Source organism: Ovis canadensis, chromosome 18, assembly GCF_042477335.2.
Source record: "Ovis canadensis isolate MfBH-ARS-UI-01 breed Bighorn chromosome 18, ARS-UI_OviCan_v2, whole genome shotgun sequence".
NCBI classification, from domain to species: Eukaryota; Metazoa; Chordata; class Mammalia; order Artiodactyla; family Bovidae; genus Ovis; species Ovis canadensis.
In genome coordinates, this window is record NC_091262.1 from 62,630,600 (window position 1) to 62,647,906 (window position 17,307).

Below are 17,307 nucleotides of genomic sequence, written 5' to 3' on the forward strand. Positions count from 1 at the left end.
TATCAGTCCCCCCAAATAATAATAGGTTACATCATTGTGACTCCTTCATTTTAAGGAAGAAAGGCATTTTCATTTACTGGAAGAGATCAATGAACTCTACTATTCATCACTATGCCTTTCTCAGCAACTTGATCAGTAGTCCCTCACACAGTACTTCAGTTACACTGTCAAGTACCTTTGAAAGAGATTATCAGAAAACACTGACCATAAATAAATGCATACCGATTCAGAACAGTATGTTTACTTCTTACCAGTCTAATGAGCTGTCTGTCTAGCCATCTAAGCACATCTGGACCTTCTTCAGTTTCAGCTCTATAAATCGCCAGCCGAGCCATAAGAATGGCAGCTGCCTCCTGGTCAAAAGATGCAGCAATGTTTTGGATCTGAGTTTGAGCATCTGCCCAGCTAAAAACAAGAAGAAAACACAGAATTGCTGCTAAATTACTATGTTCATGATACCTTAGTTGGCTATTACACAGATTTAAATTTAAAAGATACAGAAAATTACTTCAATATTTCAAAATTCCAATATTACCTAGAAAAATTAGGTTTAAAAAAATCACTAATAGTAGTTTCAGTATAGTACTCACTGTTTTTCAGAAAAAAACATCCAAACCTAATAAAATCCTCTAAAATAACTGCATGTGCCTAGGTGCTTCAGTCCTGTCCAACTCTTTGCACCCCATGGACAGCAGCCCGCCAGGCTTCTCTGTCCATGGGATTCTCCAGGAAAGAATACTCGAGTGAGTTGCAATGCCCTCCTCCTGGGGATGTTCCTGACCCATGGATGAAACTTGTGTCCCTTACCGCTCCTGCACTGGCAGGCAAGTTCTTGACCACTAGTGTCCGCAGAAGCAGTACATTTCCAAACACATTCCTTAAAACATTAAGATCATTATACATAAAAATAACAGCACAGGTATGTGCATACGTATGCACACAGATACACGGGTTGGTATCACAACAAACTATGGAAAATTCAACAGTTAGAACTGGACATGGAACAACAGATTGGTTCCAAGTCAGGAAAGGAGTACATCAAGGCTTTATATTGGCACTGTGCTTATTTAACTTACATGCAGAGTACATCATGAGAAACGCTGGACTGGAAGAAACACAAGCTGGAATCAAGATTGCCGGGAGAAATATCAATAACCTCAGATATGGAGATGACACCACCCTTACGGCAGAAAGTGAAGAAGAATTAAAGAGCCTCCTAATGAAAGTGAAAGAGGAGAGTGAAAAAGTTGGCTTAAAGCTCAATATTCAGAAAACGAAGATCATGGCATCTGGTCCCATCACTTCATGGTAAATAGATGAAGAAACAGTGGAAACAGTGACAGACTTGATTTCTGGGGGCTTCAAAATCACTGCAGATGATAACTGAAGCCATGAAATTAAAAGACATTTGCTCCTTGGAAGAAAAGTTATGACCAACCTAGACAGCATATCAAAAAGCAGAGACATTACTTTGCCAACAAAGGTCCGTCTAGTCAAGGCTATGGTTTTTCCAGTGGTCATGTATGGATGTGAGAGTTGGACTATAAAGAACACTGAGCGCCAAAGAACTGATGCTTTTGAACTGTGGTGTTGGAAAAGACTCTTGAGAGTCCTTTGGACTTCAAGGAGATCCAACCAGTCCATCCTAAAGGAAATCAGTCCTGAATATTCATTGGAAGGCCTGATGTTGAAGCTGAAACTCCAATACTTTGGCCACCTGATGCAAAGAAGTGACTCATTTGAAAAGACCCTGATGCTGGGAAAGATTAAAAGCAGGAGGAAAAGGGAACGACAGAGGATGCGATGGTTGGATGGCATCACCGACTGAATGGGCATGAATCTGAGTAAGCTCCAGGGGTTGGTGATGGACCGGGAGGCCTGGCGTGCTGCAATCCATGGGGTCGCAAAGAGTTGGAAGTCCATGGGGTCGCAAAGAGTCAGACATGACTGAGCAACTGAACTGAACTGAACTGACATGGGTTGGTATATCTGACTTTAAAAATTCATTTCTCTTTATATGCCAAATTTATCCATTTACCTAATGAAAGACATTTTGGTTGTTACCAACTTTTGCCAATTACAAACAGAACTATTATAAACATCTGTGTGTAGGTTTTTGTATGGACATAAATTTTCAACTCATTTGGATAAATATCAAAGAATACAATTGATGGATATATGGTAAGAATATGTTTATTTTATTTAAAAAAAACTAACTACCTATTTGCATTCCCCTAGAAATGAATAAAACTTCCTGTTAGTCCACAAAAAAAAAAAAATTCATTTCTTCAATCTTATCAAATCTTTAATCTTATAAAAACAGAAAAATGGAAACACAAAAAATAAAATTTTCTCCCAGGCTAAATAATTATCATTTCCTAAACTGGAAAATGAATAAAGTATCAGAATTTTTTCTCATTGGTCTTTAATTCAATTATTAGTAATAATTACCTAATTAAAATTATTATGTATTCTTTTATCTCCATATGACACAATAAAACCAATCAAAAATAATAAGTAAAATTTTAGTCTAAGTGATTCATTTGCTATTATATATAAAACAGCACAATTTATTAAACTCATCTGTTCTATAAATTTAATCCAGTCAAGCTGATAACAAGGAGACCCAGCAATAGCTTTTGTTTGTTTGTCTAACATTTCACAGGCAGAGTTTTTTAATACTTCAGCTGATCCTGTTCCTAAGTACCTCACTTAAAGAAATTCTAGCAATACTTATAGCTTCATGAAAAGCTGAACCACTTTTACATGACTCAGAGCTCTAAGAAGGGATCCCAAGAAAACTCAGGCAGCAGCACTCAAATTCTTCTCCTTTTTCCCTCTGCTTTTAATTTTTTTTCAAGTAGACAAATAATTGTTTAATATTTTCCAGGTGACTTATAGCCATAGATTATCTCAGTGCAATGAAATACCGAGAAGCAGAAAACAATGAGAATGAATAAAGGAATAAGAACTGATAATTTTAAAGGTTATTTTTAGTACAATTTAAACACTTGGTGATTATACTAATAGTTTAATTACTTTTTAACTGAAAAAATATCATAGAACTAAAAACAAAGCTGTTGCTTTTTTGGCCACACAGCAGGGCTTGCAGAATCTTAGTTCTGCAACCAGGGAGTGAACCAGGGCCCACAGCAGCTGAAGTACCAATGGTTAGAACCACTAGAACACCACGGAATTCTCAAAAGCAAAATTGTTTTAAATGGGAATTTCCCCAACTTGTACGACCATGATATTCACTTGCTGAAACATTTTTCTCCTGACAACAAAATGGCTCAGCAGTGAAAAATATATTAGCAAGCAAACACATACAAATTTACTACTTAAAAGTTATTTAGCCATAAATTTAAAATTTTATTCCTAAAGTTTAAAGGGTTTGTTCACATGGCAAAATCTGTCTTCTGTATTTTCAATACTCTTTCACTATGATTCTTACCAGTAGTTTCAAACCAAACTTTCCAGATCAAAGTTATTTTCTCTATACAACACAGGATAACTTGACTGTATCTCAGGAACTTAAGTCCTTTACTTTCATATGGTTTATTCACTTAACAAATGCACTTGCCTCAGCCCCTAAAGTCATATTTCTAATAAATAAAGGGAAAAAATTAAGACTCGATTATTGAAAATGGCCAGGATAAGTTAATTTGAAGAAGCAGGTGCTTTGGTGAGACACAATGATATAAATGGCATCAAAACACATATGGTATCTCTCTACAAATAGCCTCAAAAATTCGAAGCAAAAAGAATTTGAAGATCTATAAATCCATGAAAAATTTCTTATGACAAAAGTTCCCTTTCTCTTGAAAGATTAACCTCTTTTTAAAACTTTTCATTTTAAGAGTATTTCAAACATAAAAGAAATGAGTAGAATGATCTATATATTCATCTATATATTCATTAAACAATTGTTAGCACTTTAACATTCTGTTTTGCCATTCTCTCTTCCTTTGTACACACACACTTTTTCTTTTGCCAAACTTTGTGAGAGTAAATTAAAGATAGATATATCACCTTCTCCTTAAATACCTCAGTGTGTCTCTCCTAAGAATAAAAAAGTTCCCTTATACAGCTCAGTTACAAAATTAATGAAATTAAACACCGATATAACTCCAGTATTCTTGTCTGGGAAATCTCATGGACAGAAGAACCAGGCAGGCTATTGTCCATGGCATCACAAAGAGTCGGACACAACTTAGCAAATGAACACCACCACCACCACACAATCTGGAGACTAGGATTTGGGGAAATAGTTCTTGATGGAAATTTGGCATAAAATGGAAAGTGAAGTGACCTAGCAATATGGAATATAGACTTTTGTAACAAATTAAAATTTGAGTATAGAATAATAGTTGCAAATATTCAAACAATAAAGTCCTTGGTTAAAGGGAAAAAAAAGATAAAATATTATTATCCGATATGTAGATCAAATTCAAATTGCCCCAACTGTCTCAACAATGTCCCTATAGCAAAAATTTTCCGGACAGGATTTTATCCAGGATTGCATACTGGCTTTAGTTGTAACATCTCTTTCGTCTCCTTTAATTTGGACAAGTCACTAACAGTTTCTTTGCCTTCTAAGACATTTTTGTTGTGTCTAAGCCAATGGCTTTGTCAAGTATCCCTCAATTTGACAAGCTCAGTTGTTTCCTTAAGCAAATATTTTGAATTCCAAATTAAGTTATACATGCATGTGGGGGTGGGATGTGTACATGTTGCTAAGTCACTTCAGTCGTGTCCAACTCTGTGCAACCCCATAGACAGCAGCCCACCAGGCTCCTCTGTCCCTGGGATTCTCCAGGCAAGAACACTGGTGTGGGTTGCCATTTCCTTCTCCAGTGTATATGTTGAGGGGGCATAAATAAATTGACCTATTTGCCAAGAATCAATACTTCAAAATTTATAGCATGAAATCTGAACAAACATAAAGGAAAGCTCAATTGGCACGTTTTCTTCAAAAGAATAATATATTCCCTTAACATTCATTCAAGGATTTTAAGTCAGAGCAAAGTTATAGCAGGACAATATATCTCATCTCTCTACATACTGCCCTCTACTATTTAACAGGCCATCTAACACAACACTCTGTTGAAACATTAGGCTGTGTCCATCACTCACCAAAATAGTCTCATGGTTTTCAGAAATGAAGCTGGAATTTAAGTACATTTCAATAAAAGGAGAGCTATTTCCTTCAGTGTGCATTTTCTAAACCATATCTAGATCAGGTTAAGTTTATACTGACGAACACTTCCTACCCAGACAATCAAGTCCAAGACAAACAAAATAGACCAAAAGCCTGTTCACATCTAGACTCACCTCATCTAAGAATTCTTTCCAGACTAACTTTACTCCAAAATGTCATTCAAAATAGGAAGCCAGTTTTGGGAGCACGACACATAAATTAAATCTCTAACAAATAAAACTTACTTCCTAGCAATGGTGGTCACCCGTATACGTCTCTGCCCACTTGAATGCTGATACTGAGTCACAAACTGGATTGCACCACGCCCTCCTTGAGGAATTGGAGCATTATGCTGCATAAAAATAAAAGAGCAGAATCTAAGCAAAGTCTATTACAGTGTTGTCATATACTCATGGATTGCATATCCTAGCACTAACAATTCATTCTAAAATCTATCAGGAGGATGCTTATTTCAAGGGCATACAGAACAATGGTGATTTGCCACATGAAAGAGAAATATATTGGGGAGAGGAGAAAAATTATGAAGGATAAGACGGGATTGAGTCAAGCTAGTAAACCAATTTCAAGTAATATATAATTCAGAGAAACATGAAAAAGCAAAATGAAGGGAGAAGCATAAAGAAATTAAAAGATTAAAAAAAAGAATATGTGAGGCAATTCTGCCTAACAGTAACTGGATAAAAAGAAATGGAACTAACATAGAAAAGAATGAAATAATGCCTTTTACAGCAATATGGATGGACTGAGATATAATCATACTAAGTAAGAGAGACAGAGAAACATGTATATCATATGATATCATTTATATGTAGAATCTAAAAAAAAGATACAAATGAACTTATTTACAAAACAGAAATAAATTCACAGACATAGAAAACAAATTTATGGTTACCAAAGGGGAAGGTTGGGGTGGGGGATTAGGATTTGGGGATTAACATAGACACACTACTATATATAAAACAGATAACCAACAAGGACCTACTGTAGAGCACAGGGAACTATACTCAATATTTTGAAATAACCTATAAGGGAAAAGAATCTGAAAAAGAATAGAAAAATATATATGTATAACTTTGCTATAGACCTGAAACTAACACAACATTTTAAATTGACTACAATTCAATAAAAGAAAGAGAACTTGAGCTAAGTTCTCCTCCCCTAGGTACATAAGATGAAAACAGAAATTTTAGGAAGATAATCACATGATGAACAGATGACCAACAGAAAACCATTAATGAGAAGAGACCAACAGTAATATATGATAATAATCCTCAGAAAGAAACAAGACGGTCAAAAGGGAAACTTTCTTCATGCCCTTTGATAATAGACATTCTTGCTTTGTGGTTGTTGTTACTGTCTATCAATAAGAGCCACTATCTTTTTCACAAATTTTAATAGTTAAAAAAAAATTACTGCATCTATTTTAGGCAGGCTCACTACTAATACTTCATAGTTCATTTTATGCCCCATAACTACTGGTATATCAATATTTATACGTTATATCATTCCTTAATATGATAATGTTCTCCTGCAGCAGAACAAAATATCTTTCCAAATATTGCCATCTTTTACCTTCCAATCTTTTTCTATAAATTTTGATATCTTAAACTTTCTTTCAAAAGGACTCATATATCAGTATATACCTTGCAACACCTAGGAGGAACTAGATACCTACCTACAAAAATGCATAACTAGAACAGAATTTAAGATTTTATTTATGCTACAGTTTTAAAACAAAAGACTAAAAGCTGGGTTCCCCAAAGAGGTTGGGTATTTGCAGCTCTCCCTGATGTCTCTTATTATATAGTATGTCCTCTCACCAAGGAGTGTAGCCTTGAGAAATAGAAAATGACAAAGAAAAATTTCAAAACAGAATGATCTTTTGGTCATAGCTCTGGAAATACTCATGGCCTAAATTATGTTTTCAAATATACATTTCCAAATTCAAATATAAAAGTCATACCTGATTGACAACTTCAAAATATATGGCTAAGGTTGTAGTGGGACTGAGTCCACATATCTTCCACTGACAAGTGCCACCTGTTCCTATCTCCTGTAAAAATAAAACAGCATATTTGAAGGCTAGAGAATACAATTTATCTCTGGTGGTGGTGGTGGTGGTTTAGTCAATAAGTCGAGTCCGACTCTTGCGACCCCATGGACTGTAGCCTGCCAGACTCCTCTGTCCATGGGATTCTCCAGGCAAGAGTACTGGGGTGGGAATTTACCATTGCTGCTGCTGCTGCCGCTAAGTCGCTTCAGTCGTGTCCGACTCTGTGCGACCCCATAGATGGCAGCCCACCAGGCTCCCCCGTCCCTGGGATTCTCCAGGCAAGAACACTGGGGTGGGTTGCCATTGCCTTCCCCAATGTATGAAAGTGAAAAGTGAAAATGAAGTCGCTCAGTCGTGTCCGACTCTTAGCGACCCCATGGACTGCAGCCTACCAGGCTCCTCCACCCATGGGATTTTCCAGGCAAGAGTACTGGAGTGGGTTGCCATTGCCTTCTCCAATTTACCACTATATATATATATATGGGCTTCCTTTGTAGCTGACTTGGTAAAGAATCTGCCTGCAGTGCAGGAGACCTGGGTTCGATCACTGGGTTGGGAAGATCCCCTGGAGAAGGAAATGGCAACTCACTCCAGTATCCTTGCCTGGAAAATCTCATGGACACAGGAGCCTGGTGTGCTACAGTCCATGGGGTCGCAAAGAGTCGGGCATGACTGAGCGACTAACACTTACCTATTTATACACACACACACACACACACACACACACACACATATGCCATATATATATAAAGGTGGAAACGTAGAAAAAAATACCAGTGAAAAAAAATTCACTTCAGGTTTCTAACTAATTCAATAAATGTCAAATGTATGATTTTTTTAAGATCGTATAAATATGCCATGAAATAAAATTAAGCAGTTTTCACACAAATAAAATTAATTCAAATCCTTGCTAAGTAAATTATAAAAGTATTAGCATAAGTTCCTCATATTGTAGACATTAACAGTGTACTCAATTTAATGAAGTAATTACAACTAACATTAACCTTCTATCCAATGATTTAATCCACTTAAAGAGATAGTGATTTAACATACGCCTATATGAATACAGGTTCTTTGGATCAGAACTGTGTAATTTAAGCAGTCTAATTTCCAAGAAAACATCTTAGATATAAATTTTTATATACTTAACTAATTTTTAAAGTGTCATTTCAAAGATGATTGCACACTTTATATTTTATCGCATCATTTTCTTCACAGCTATATGAGTCTACCATTTCAAAGCACGTTATACATCTCCTAGATAGAATAATAGTAAAGAAAGGAATTAATTCAGCTTGTGGCTTAGCTGGTAAAGAATTTGCCTGCAATGTGGGAGATCTGCGTTAGAACCCTGGGTTGGGAAGATCCCTTGGAGAAGGGAAAGGCTACCCACTCCAGTATTCTGGCCTGGAGAATTCCATGGACTATATAGTCCATGGGGTTGCAAAGAGTCAGACACAACTGAGTGACTTTCACTTTCAAAATCTTTAATTACTCCAATGGAATCTCTAATGAAAAAAATGGGGGGATTAATTTTGACTTTCAGAAATCTCCAACTTTCCAAATCATAATAGTTGCTTTTTTCCCCCCAGGCACAATGGGCAAGGAATAACTTAGGCATGAAAAATAGAAGACTAGTGACAGTGCAAAAGTTCTAATTTAGGGACGGATGGGAAAAGTAGTATGTGGAAAGAACAACCACAGACAGAGGTATACCAATGGGAGCTGAAGCACGTTTTACTGAAAAGCACCCACACAGTCATTTTGAAAGGAATGCTACATACTGCCACCCCAGGTCTCTATTGGATCTGCCCTGAGAATTAATGATTTTCTTTTTTAGAAAAAAAGGTCGTGACTTACATTTTCAGACACACAGGGTCCTTTAGAATTGAGAGAGACACAGGGTCCAATAGCTCCTGAAATCTTTATTTCCCTTGAGGTCTGCAAAATAAGAATATACAGTCAGCCCTCCATGTTGGTGGGCTCCACATCGGCATCTGTTTGAATGAGAGCTTTCTGGATACATGTGGCAATTTCTTAAAATAAGACAACAATGAAGTTTGCTACATCAAATGACTCTTCTTTTCACAAGCAATTTCTCTGTAGAATGCAACACTGTTGGACAGCATTTTATCCATTAATTGAACCGCTTTCAAAATTGGAGTGAGTCCTCTCAAACTCTGTCACTGCTTCATCAACTAAGTTAATATAATACTTTAAATCCTTTGTGGTCATTTCAACAATCTATACAGTATTTTCACCAGTAGATTCTATTTCAAGAAACCCCACTTTCTTTGCTCTTTCTGAAGAAGAAACTCCTCTCCATTCAAGTTTCATCATGAGACTGTGGCAATTCAGTCACATCTTCAGGCTTCATTTAAGTATTTATTTATTTCGCTGCACCAGGTCCTAGTTGCAGCACACAGGATCTTTGATCTTTACTGCAGCATGTAGGATCTTTTAGTTGTGGCACGTGGCTTCTTTCAGTTGCAACATACGAACTCATATTTGCGGCATGTGGGATCTAGTTCCCTGACCAGGGATGGAACCTAGGCCCCCTGCATTGGCAGCACAGTCTCAGCCACTGGACCACCTGAGAAGTCCCCAGGCTCTAATTCTAGTTAGCTCTAATTCCCCACTGCTAATTCTAGTTCCCTAGTTGTTTCCACTATATCTATAATTACTTCCTCCACTGAAGTCTTGAACCCCTCAGAGACCCATGAGGCTTGAAACTTCTTTCAAATGCCCGTTAAGGCTGATATTTTTTACCTCTTTCCACAAATCACATATGTTCTTAATGGCATCTAGAATGGTGAATTCTCTGCCAAGATTCATCAAATGAATGGCAGCCATGACCTTATGAAACATATTTCCTAACAAATAGGACTTGAAAGTTGAAATTACTCCCTGATCCATGGCTGCATAACGGATACTGGGTTAGCAGGCATGAAAACAACATGAATCTCACTGTCCATCTGTATCAGAGCTCTTGGAGTACCAGGTGCATTTTCAGTGAGCAGTAGTATTTAAAAGAGAACCTTTTTTTTTTTTTTGAGAAGCAGGTCTCAACAGTGGGTTCAAAATATTCAGCAAACATGCAGTAAACAGATATGCTGTCATCCAGACTATGCTGTTCCACTTAAAGAGCATGGAGAGAAGATTCTTAAGGGTCCAAGGATTTTCAGAAATGGTAAATGAGCCTTAATTCAATTTACAGTCACCAACTGCATTAGCCCCTAACAAGAGTCAAGACTGTCCTTTGAAGCCAGACACTGACTTCTCTCTAGCTATGAAAGTTCTCAATGGCATTTTCTTCCAGCAGAATAGCATTTCACCTACATTGAAAACTTGTTTTAATTAACTACCTTCATTAACTATCTTAGCTAGATCTTCTGGATAATTTTCCTGCAGCTTCTACATCACCACTTGCTGCTTCCCTTGCACTTTCATACTTTCCTTAAACCTTATGAACCGACTCTGTGCTAGCTTCAGATTTTTCCTCTGCACCTTCCTCACCTCTCTCAGCCTCCCAAGAATTGAAGAGAGTTAGGGCCTGCTCGAGGTTAGGATTTGGCCTAAGGGAATGTTATAGCAGGTTTTATCCTCTACCCAGGACACTAAAAATATCCACAATCAGGCTATTTCACTTTCTTTTTGCTATCATTCATGTACTTTTAATTTCCTTCAAGAACTTTTCCTTTGCCTTCATAACTTGGCTAAATGTTTGGTGCCAAGAAGCCTAGCTTTTGGCCTGTCTTGGCTTTTGACATGCTTCCTCAGTAAGCTTTTGATTTAAAGTGAGAGATGTGGGACTCTTTCTTTCACTTGAACCCTTTAGAGGCCACTGTATGGTTATTAATTGACCTAATTTAAAATATTATTGTGTCTCAGGGAATGGGAAGGCCTGAGAAGAGGGAAAGAGACAGATGGAGTGATCAGAACATATACATTTTCTGATTAAGTTCACTCTCTTAAATGGGCATGGTCCATGGTGCCCCAAAACAATTATGGTATTAATGGTAACATCAAAAATCACAGATGACAAATGCAATAATAATGTAAAGGTTTCAAATATTGTGAGAATAACCAAAATGTGACAGAGATATAAAATAAGCAAATGCTGGTGGGAAAATGGTGCTAACAGACTTGCTCCACACAGGGCTGCTACAAATCCTCAACTTGTAAAAAACATAGTACCTGCAAAGCACAATAAAACAAGGTATACCTAGCCTTAAAAAGTTAAACCCTATGTAAACAAAAAATGGAGTCAAAGGAAATTTTGCTTACATGATTTTTTCTTGTTTTAACAATTATCTGTGGATACTCAAGTAAAATTTCATTATATGTTTAATAATGAACAGTATTACAGTGAATAAAATCTCTAACTCCAGGTTTCAATATAAAATAACCACTATTTTTAAAGTATATATGGAATTTGACTGATGGTATTTTAAAATTATGATCAAGCCTACAAATTTCTCTCTTGGTAACATACCACACATGTCAAGTTTTAGCTCTTACCTTTATTTCTAATGTACCACCAAAGCCCATCTTAAACTGCCCATGCATATCTTTGGTAAAAACTCTTTGAAAGGTCTGCTTGAATAAAGAAGTGTTGAAAGAGTCGCCCATTACCATGTATCCTCTGCATGAAAAGAACAAGAGACAATGTGATGCCAGTACTTGGGTCCATGTGGTAAAACCAGAAAAGCAAATTATTTCTCAATACTACTAACAACATTTTAAAGATATTTCCTAAAATGTGTTTATTAACATTAATTTTAAAAACTCAATTATATGAAAATATTCCTACCCCACAAATAATCTCAATTCTGAGGGTACCTGAGTGCCCCTAACACTTGTATTTGTCCTCAGTAATTTTTCAAAAATCTTTTTTAAATAGGTTATACATCATACATTACAAAATTCAGAAAGTAAAAATAGGTACACAGTAACATGTGTTCGATGTGAGAGCTGGACTATAAGGAAAGCTGAGCACCAAAGAATTGATGCTTTTGAACTGTGGTGTTGGAGAAGACTCTTGAGAGTCCCCTGAACTGCAAGGAGATCCAACCAGTCCATCCTAAAGGAGATCAGTCCTGGGTGTTCATTGGAAGGACTGATGTTGAAGCTGAAACTCCAATCCTTTGGCCACCTGATGTGGAGAGCTGACACATTTGAAAAGACCTTGATGCTGGGAAAGATTGAGGGCAGGAGGAGAGGGGATGACAGGAAGAGATGCTTGGATGGCATCACCGACTTGATGGACATGAGTTTGGATGGACTCCAGGAGTTGGTGATGGACAGGGAGGGCTGGCGTGCTCTGGTTCATGGAGTCACAAAGAGTCGGACACGACTGTGTGACTGAACTGAACTGAACATATGTGTCTCTCCTACCCCAGTTACCCAGTTCTCCCTGCTAGTGAAGACAGCTGAGTTAATGGCAGGCATTCTCATTTTTAAAAACAAACGTCTACATGTGTATGTGTATACACATGTATTTGTCTCTGTGTGTCACAGCAAACTTAACAGTATTATACACAGTAATGAGAATACAGGGATATGTGGGAGCATTTTCACTTTATGCACTTAAATACTGTTAATTTTTTTTCCATAACCATGTACTTCTGTAAATTTGTTTTAAAAAAACATTAATTGTCAAATAGAAACTATCTGAGATGCCATTTCCACCCTAATAAATCAGCAAAGCAGTCTGACAATGTATTCTGTTGAGGAGATTGTGGGAAAAGTAGGCACTTTCATAATTGCTGATGGGAATGGAAAATGGTGCAACCCCAACGCAAGGGAATGTGACAATATACAACAAAATTAAATATGTATGTTCTCTTTAATCCAGCAAACACACTATTAGGAATCCATCCCAAAGATGACTGGGCAAACAAAACCAAAAAGCAAAATATAGGCACAAGTCTATTCACTTCAGTATTTTTACAGTAATGAAAGATTAGAAATAATCCAGATGATCATCTGTTGAACTAGCCAAATAAAATACAGTATATCCACACAGTGGAGTAATATACAATTGATCCTTAAACAACACAGGTTTTGAATTACATGCGTTCACTTACATGTGTGGTTTTGTTTTTTTTTTTCAGTAGTAATACACAGAACCATACTGTCCACTGAGGGTTGAATCTGAGAATGCAGAACTGCAAATATGGAAGAACCACAGATAACGAAGGGCCAGCTATAAATTATATTCAGACTTTCCACTATGCAAAGGGTCAGTTCCTCTAATCCTCAAATTGTTCAAGAGTCAACTGTATAAATCTATTTCCAGGATGTGAGTAAAAAATGCAAAGTAGGAAAAAATGCAAATTAAGGGAAAGTGAAGTCACTAAACAACATGAGTACAAACATTTATAAACATTTTTATAGATTTTAAATAATAACAACATTTTGAGCAGTTTTAAATGATAAAAACAATCAAAAATTAAATTAGGCAAAAGAATAAAACTGATGTGGTATAATTAATCAATGGTAATTTTTTTAATGAGATTGTATTTATTTATTTATTTGGCTGTGCCAGGTCTTCACTGAGGCACGCAGGATCTGGTTCCAGGACCAGGGATTGAAATCAGACCCCTTACATTGGAAGTATGGAGTCTTAGCTACTGAACTACCAGAGAAGTACCCAACAGTAATTTTATTTTTGATGTTGCTAAAGTCCTAATTTATATCATCTCTGATGCTATCATAGATTGTATGTTGTTAAATTTTGTTCGCTCTTTATTGCTGACTCTTGAACAACCCAGAGTTGGGACACAGACCCTTATGCTCTAGTCAAAAATCTATGTAAAACTTTTTAGTTACCCCTTTGTATCCAGGTTCCACATCCCCAAATTCAACCAACTAAGGATGGTGTAGTAATTCAGTGTCTATTCACTGAAAAAATATCTACATATAAGTGGACCTGTGCAGTTCAAATTCATGGTGTTCAAGGGTCTACTGTATTTGTTACTGGTATACAAAAATATAATTGGAGCTTGTACACTGACCCTGATTTAGAAGTCTTGACAACCTAACATACTGATTTTACACTCGGCATGTACATTCTTTCAGATTTTCTACTTTTGTAAACATACCACCTATAATGATCTACGTTATCACTACACCTAGTTAAGCATCCTAAATTACTGGCAACATATACTGCACCCTATTATCTGCTCCCTTTTACAACAAACTTTTAGGCAAGAGCTGTCTATACCCTTCCTAGTCAGTGTGGCCCTTGATCCATCAACATTAGCATCACCAAGGGGTCTTGTTTGAAAAGCAGAATTTTAAGTCCCATCCTATCCATACTAAACCCAGAATCTGCGTTTTACCAAGATATCCTTCTGACGTGTAAATGTGAAATGGAAGTCTGAGAAGTTCTGGTCTATACCAGCTGCTCACAATCCCCTCTCCTGTTCCTTTTCTTATTCATTCTAAGTCAACTTTCAATGCTCTTAGGAAAGTCACCAATGACCTTCACAGTGATAAATTACACAATCTTATAATCTCATCCACTTTTACTACTTTACAAAAACATGTAATATTCTGGCAACTCCCACATTTATATCTACAGATATAAATCCAGACCTATCATCTGCCTACCAGGTTCTAATATCCAACTGCCTACTCAATTCCTCCAATGGATGTCTACTGGCATATTAAACCAAACACGTTCAGAACTGAACTCCTAATCTTCTCCCCAACTGTTCCTCCCAGTCGTATCCATTTCAATAAAGAACAGCACAATCCTTCTAGACTCATTTGCTTTTCTCAAACCCCAGATCCAACCTATCAGCAAATCTTCTACCTTGTAAATATATCCCAAATCCAACCATGTCTCACCACCTGTGATACCACCACTTGCTATTCCTGTATCTCACTGCTGAAGACAACTGAAATAAATGACCCTTTAAAAATATTTAGTCAAATCGTATCACTCCTCTCCTGAAAACTCACTAATGACTTCCCATCTCACTCAAAGTAAAATCCAACAAACTAGGGATAAAAGCATATTCAACCTGATAAAAGCATCTACAAAACCCACAGCTAACGTTATTCTTAATGGTGAAGGACAAAATGGCTTCCCCCAATGTCAAGAACAGGCAAATCTATAGAGACAGAAAGTAGTTCAGTGGTTGTCCAGGCTGAAAGGGGAGGGCAAGGAAGGAGAAATAGAGAGTGACTGCTAATGCGTAGAGTCTCTTGCGGGGATAATGTAGATGTCCTAAAGCTAAATTATGGTGACAGAATATAGTAAAAAAAAGTAAGTTATATGCTTAGGGACGTCCATGGCTGTCCAGTGGTGAAGACTCTGTGCTCCCAATGCAGAGGGCACCGGTTTAATCCCTGGTCGGGGAACTAAGATCCACATGCCGCATACCATGCGGCACAGCCAAAAGAAAGTAAAATAAATTCTATGCTTTCAATGGGTAAATTTTACGGTATGTTAATTAAATTTCACAAAAGCCACTAAAGTAATAAAATACAACAATGACTTAAGAGTATCAAGATGAGCTTTTCAAACAGAAATTGTGCCTTTTTAACTGTATTTTAGAAAAAATTTAAAGTGAGCATCACTGAAAGGAGTATAAAAAACTTAACAGCTGTTGCCCTACAGTGGCAGGATGATGACTCGGTTACTTTTTCCAAAACTGTCATTGGTTTATATTCGTAAACTCTCATTATTAGTTTATAATTGCAAAACTTATAAAAATGTGCATACGTACCCAGTAAGGTTAGGACAGCATTTCATCTCCAGGAGACCTGTCTGATCTAATGCACATGCATAGATATCAATAACATGACCAGTGGTAGCAGCACGATTAGCCAATGCTTCAAAATGCTACAACAGAATTTTTAAGATCAAATCAGAGTAATGTACAAACGTCATCATCCTGTAACTCTTTTACCATTAATAGATCAAGATGATCTAAGAAATGTTCAGAGTCCACAATAATTTAAATGGGATCTGTCCTAATTTAACTTTCTATAATGTCTCATAAAATAATACAATAAATTCTAGTAAGTCTGGCACTTTCTTTACTTTAACTGCTATTCTTTCTAAACTCCTCAATCAAGTTAACCTTGAAGAAAAGCATAGTGAACATCTTGCTCTTCATACATAAAAATAATGGAAGAATCAACACAGAACTTTTTCTTGGCTAAATCTATACCCAAGTAACATCAAAAATAGAGAGATAATAACAAAAGTGTTAAGATAAACAAATATAAAACTTTTTTTGTAGCTCTAAGAAATATTCCAAGCTCAAAAGGGAAATTAGGTATCAGGAAAATAGTATCCATTAATAGTAACAAAAATTATCTGTTATTAACTACACACTAAAAATTGAATAATGACTACCAAAAAGAAACATGAGACAAAACAGCACAACTAAGCTAATATTGTAAACTTTAGAGAATTTTTTTAAAAGGGGGATGGTTGGGAATTAACAAGCAGAACCAATACAAGGGTGTCAAGAATCAAAAGTAGTAAAAATGCACTGACACAAACTCAGGTAAAATTGAAGTTTCATGAACAGAGAACAACTTATGAGAAAATGATGGACTATTCAAATTACGAATAATAGTCACATCTAAAGGGCAGCCTCTTGAAAATGAGAATTAGGAAAATTTAAGAAATTCTTCCTTATGGGAAAGACATTCTTTAACATGAATATTAAAAAGACACACAGGTTTTCTCCCAGGATTAATTTTTAAAGAGACACCTACTGGTGTCCACTATTAAGTTTTTAATTAAAAAGTTAATATTTAAATTTAATTTAAAAATATTAAATTTTTAAAGTTTTTAATACTTCGGCTATCTGATGCGAAGATCTGACTCATTAAAAAAAGATCCTGATTCGGGGAAAGATTGAAGACAGGAGAAGAAGGGGACAACAGAGGATGAGATGGTCAGATGGCATCACTGACTCAATGGACATGAGCTTGGGTAAACTCCAGGAGCTGGTGATAGACAGGGAGGCCGGGCATGCTGCAGTCCATGGGGTTGCAAAGAGTC

At 36.5% G+C, this 17,307-nt stretch overlaps 1 protein-coding gene across 1 annotated transcript in view; it reads right to left on the reverse strand.

The window, feature by feature from the left end:
* Positions 1 to 17,307, reverse strand: part of SEC23A (SEC23 homolog A, COPII coat complex component) — a 58,850-nt gene that overhangs the window by 24,401 nt on the left and 17,142 nt on the right. The window contains exons 9-14 of the mRNA XM_069558771.1: positions 16,016 to 16,131; positions 11,796 to 11,919; positions 9,135 to 9,215; positions 7,185 to 7,274; positions 5,446 to 5,552; positions 252 to 405 (exon numbers count right to left, since the gene is read on the reverse strand). Of these exons, the coding sequence (XP_069414872.1) occupies positions 252 to 405; positions 5,446 to 5,552; positions 7,185 to 7,274; positions 9,135 to 9,215; positions 11,796 to 11,919; positions 16,016 to 16,131 (672 nt within the window). The remainder of the gene's footprint in view (positions 1 to 251; positions 406 to 5,445; positions 5,553 to 7,184; positions 7,275 to 9,134; positions 9,216 to 11,795; positions 11,920 to 16,015; positions 16,132 to 17,307) is intronic.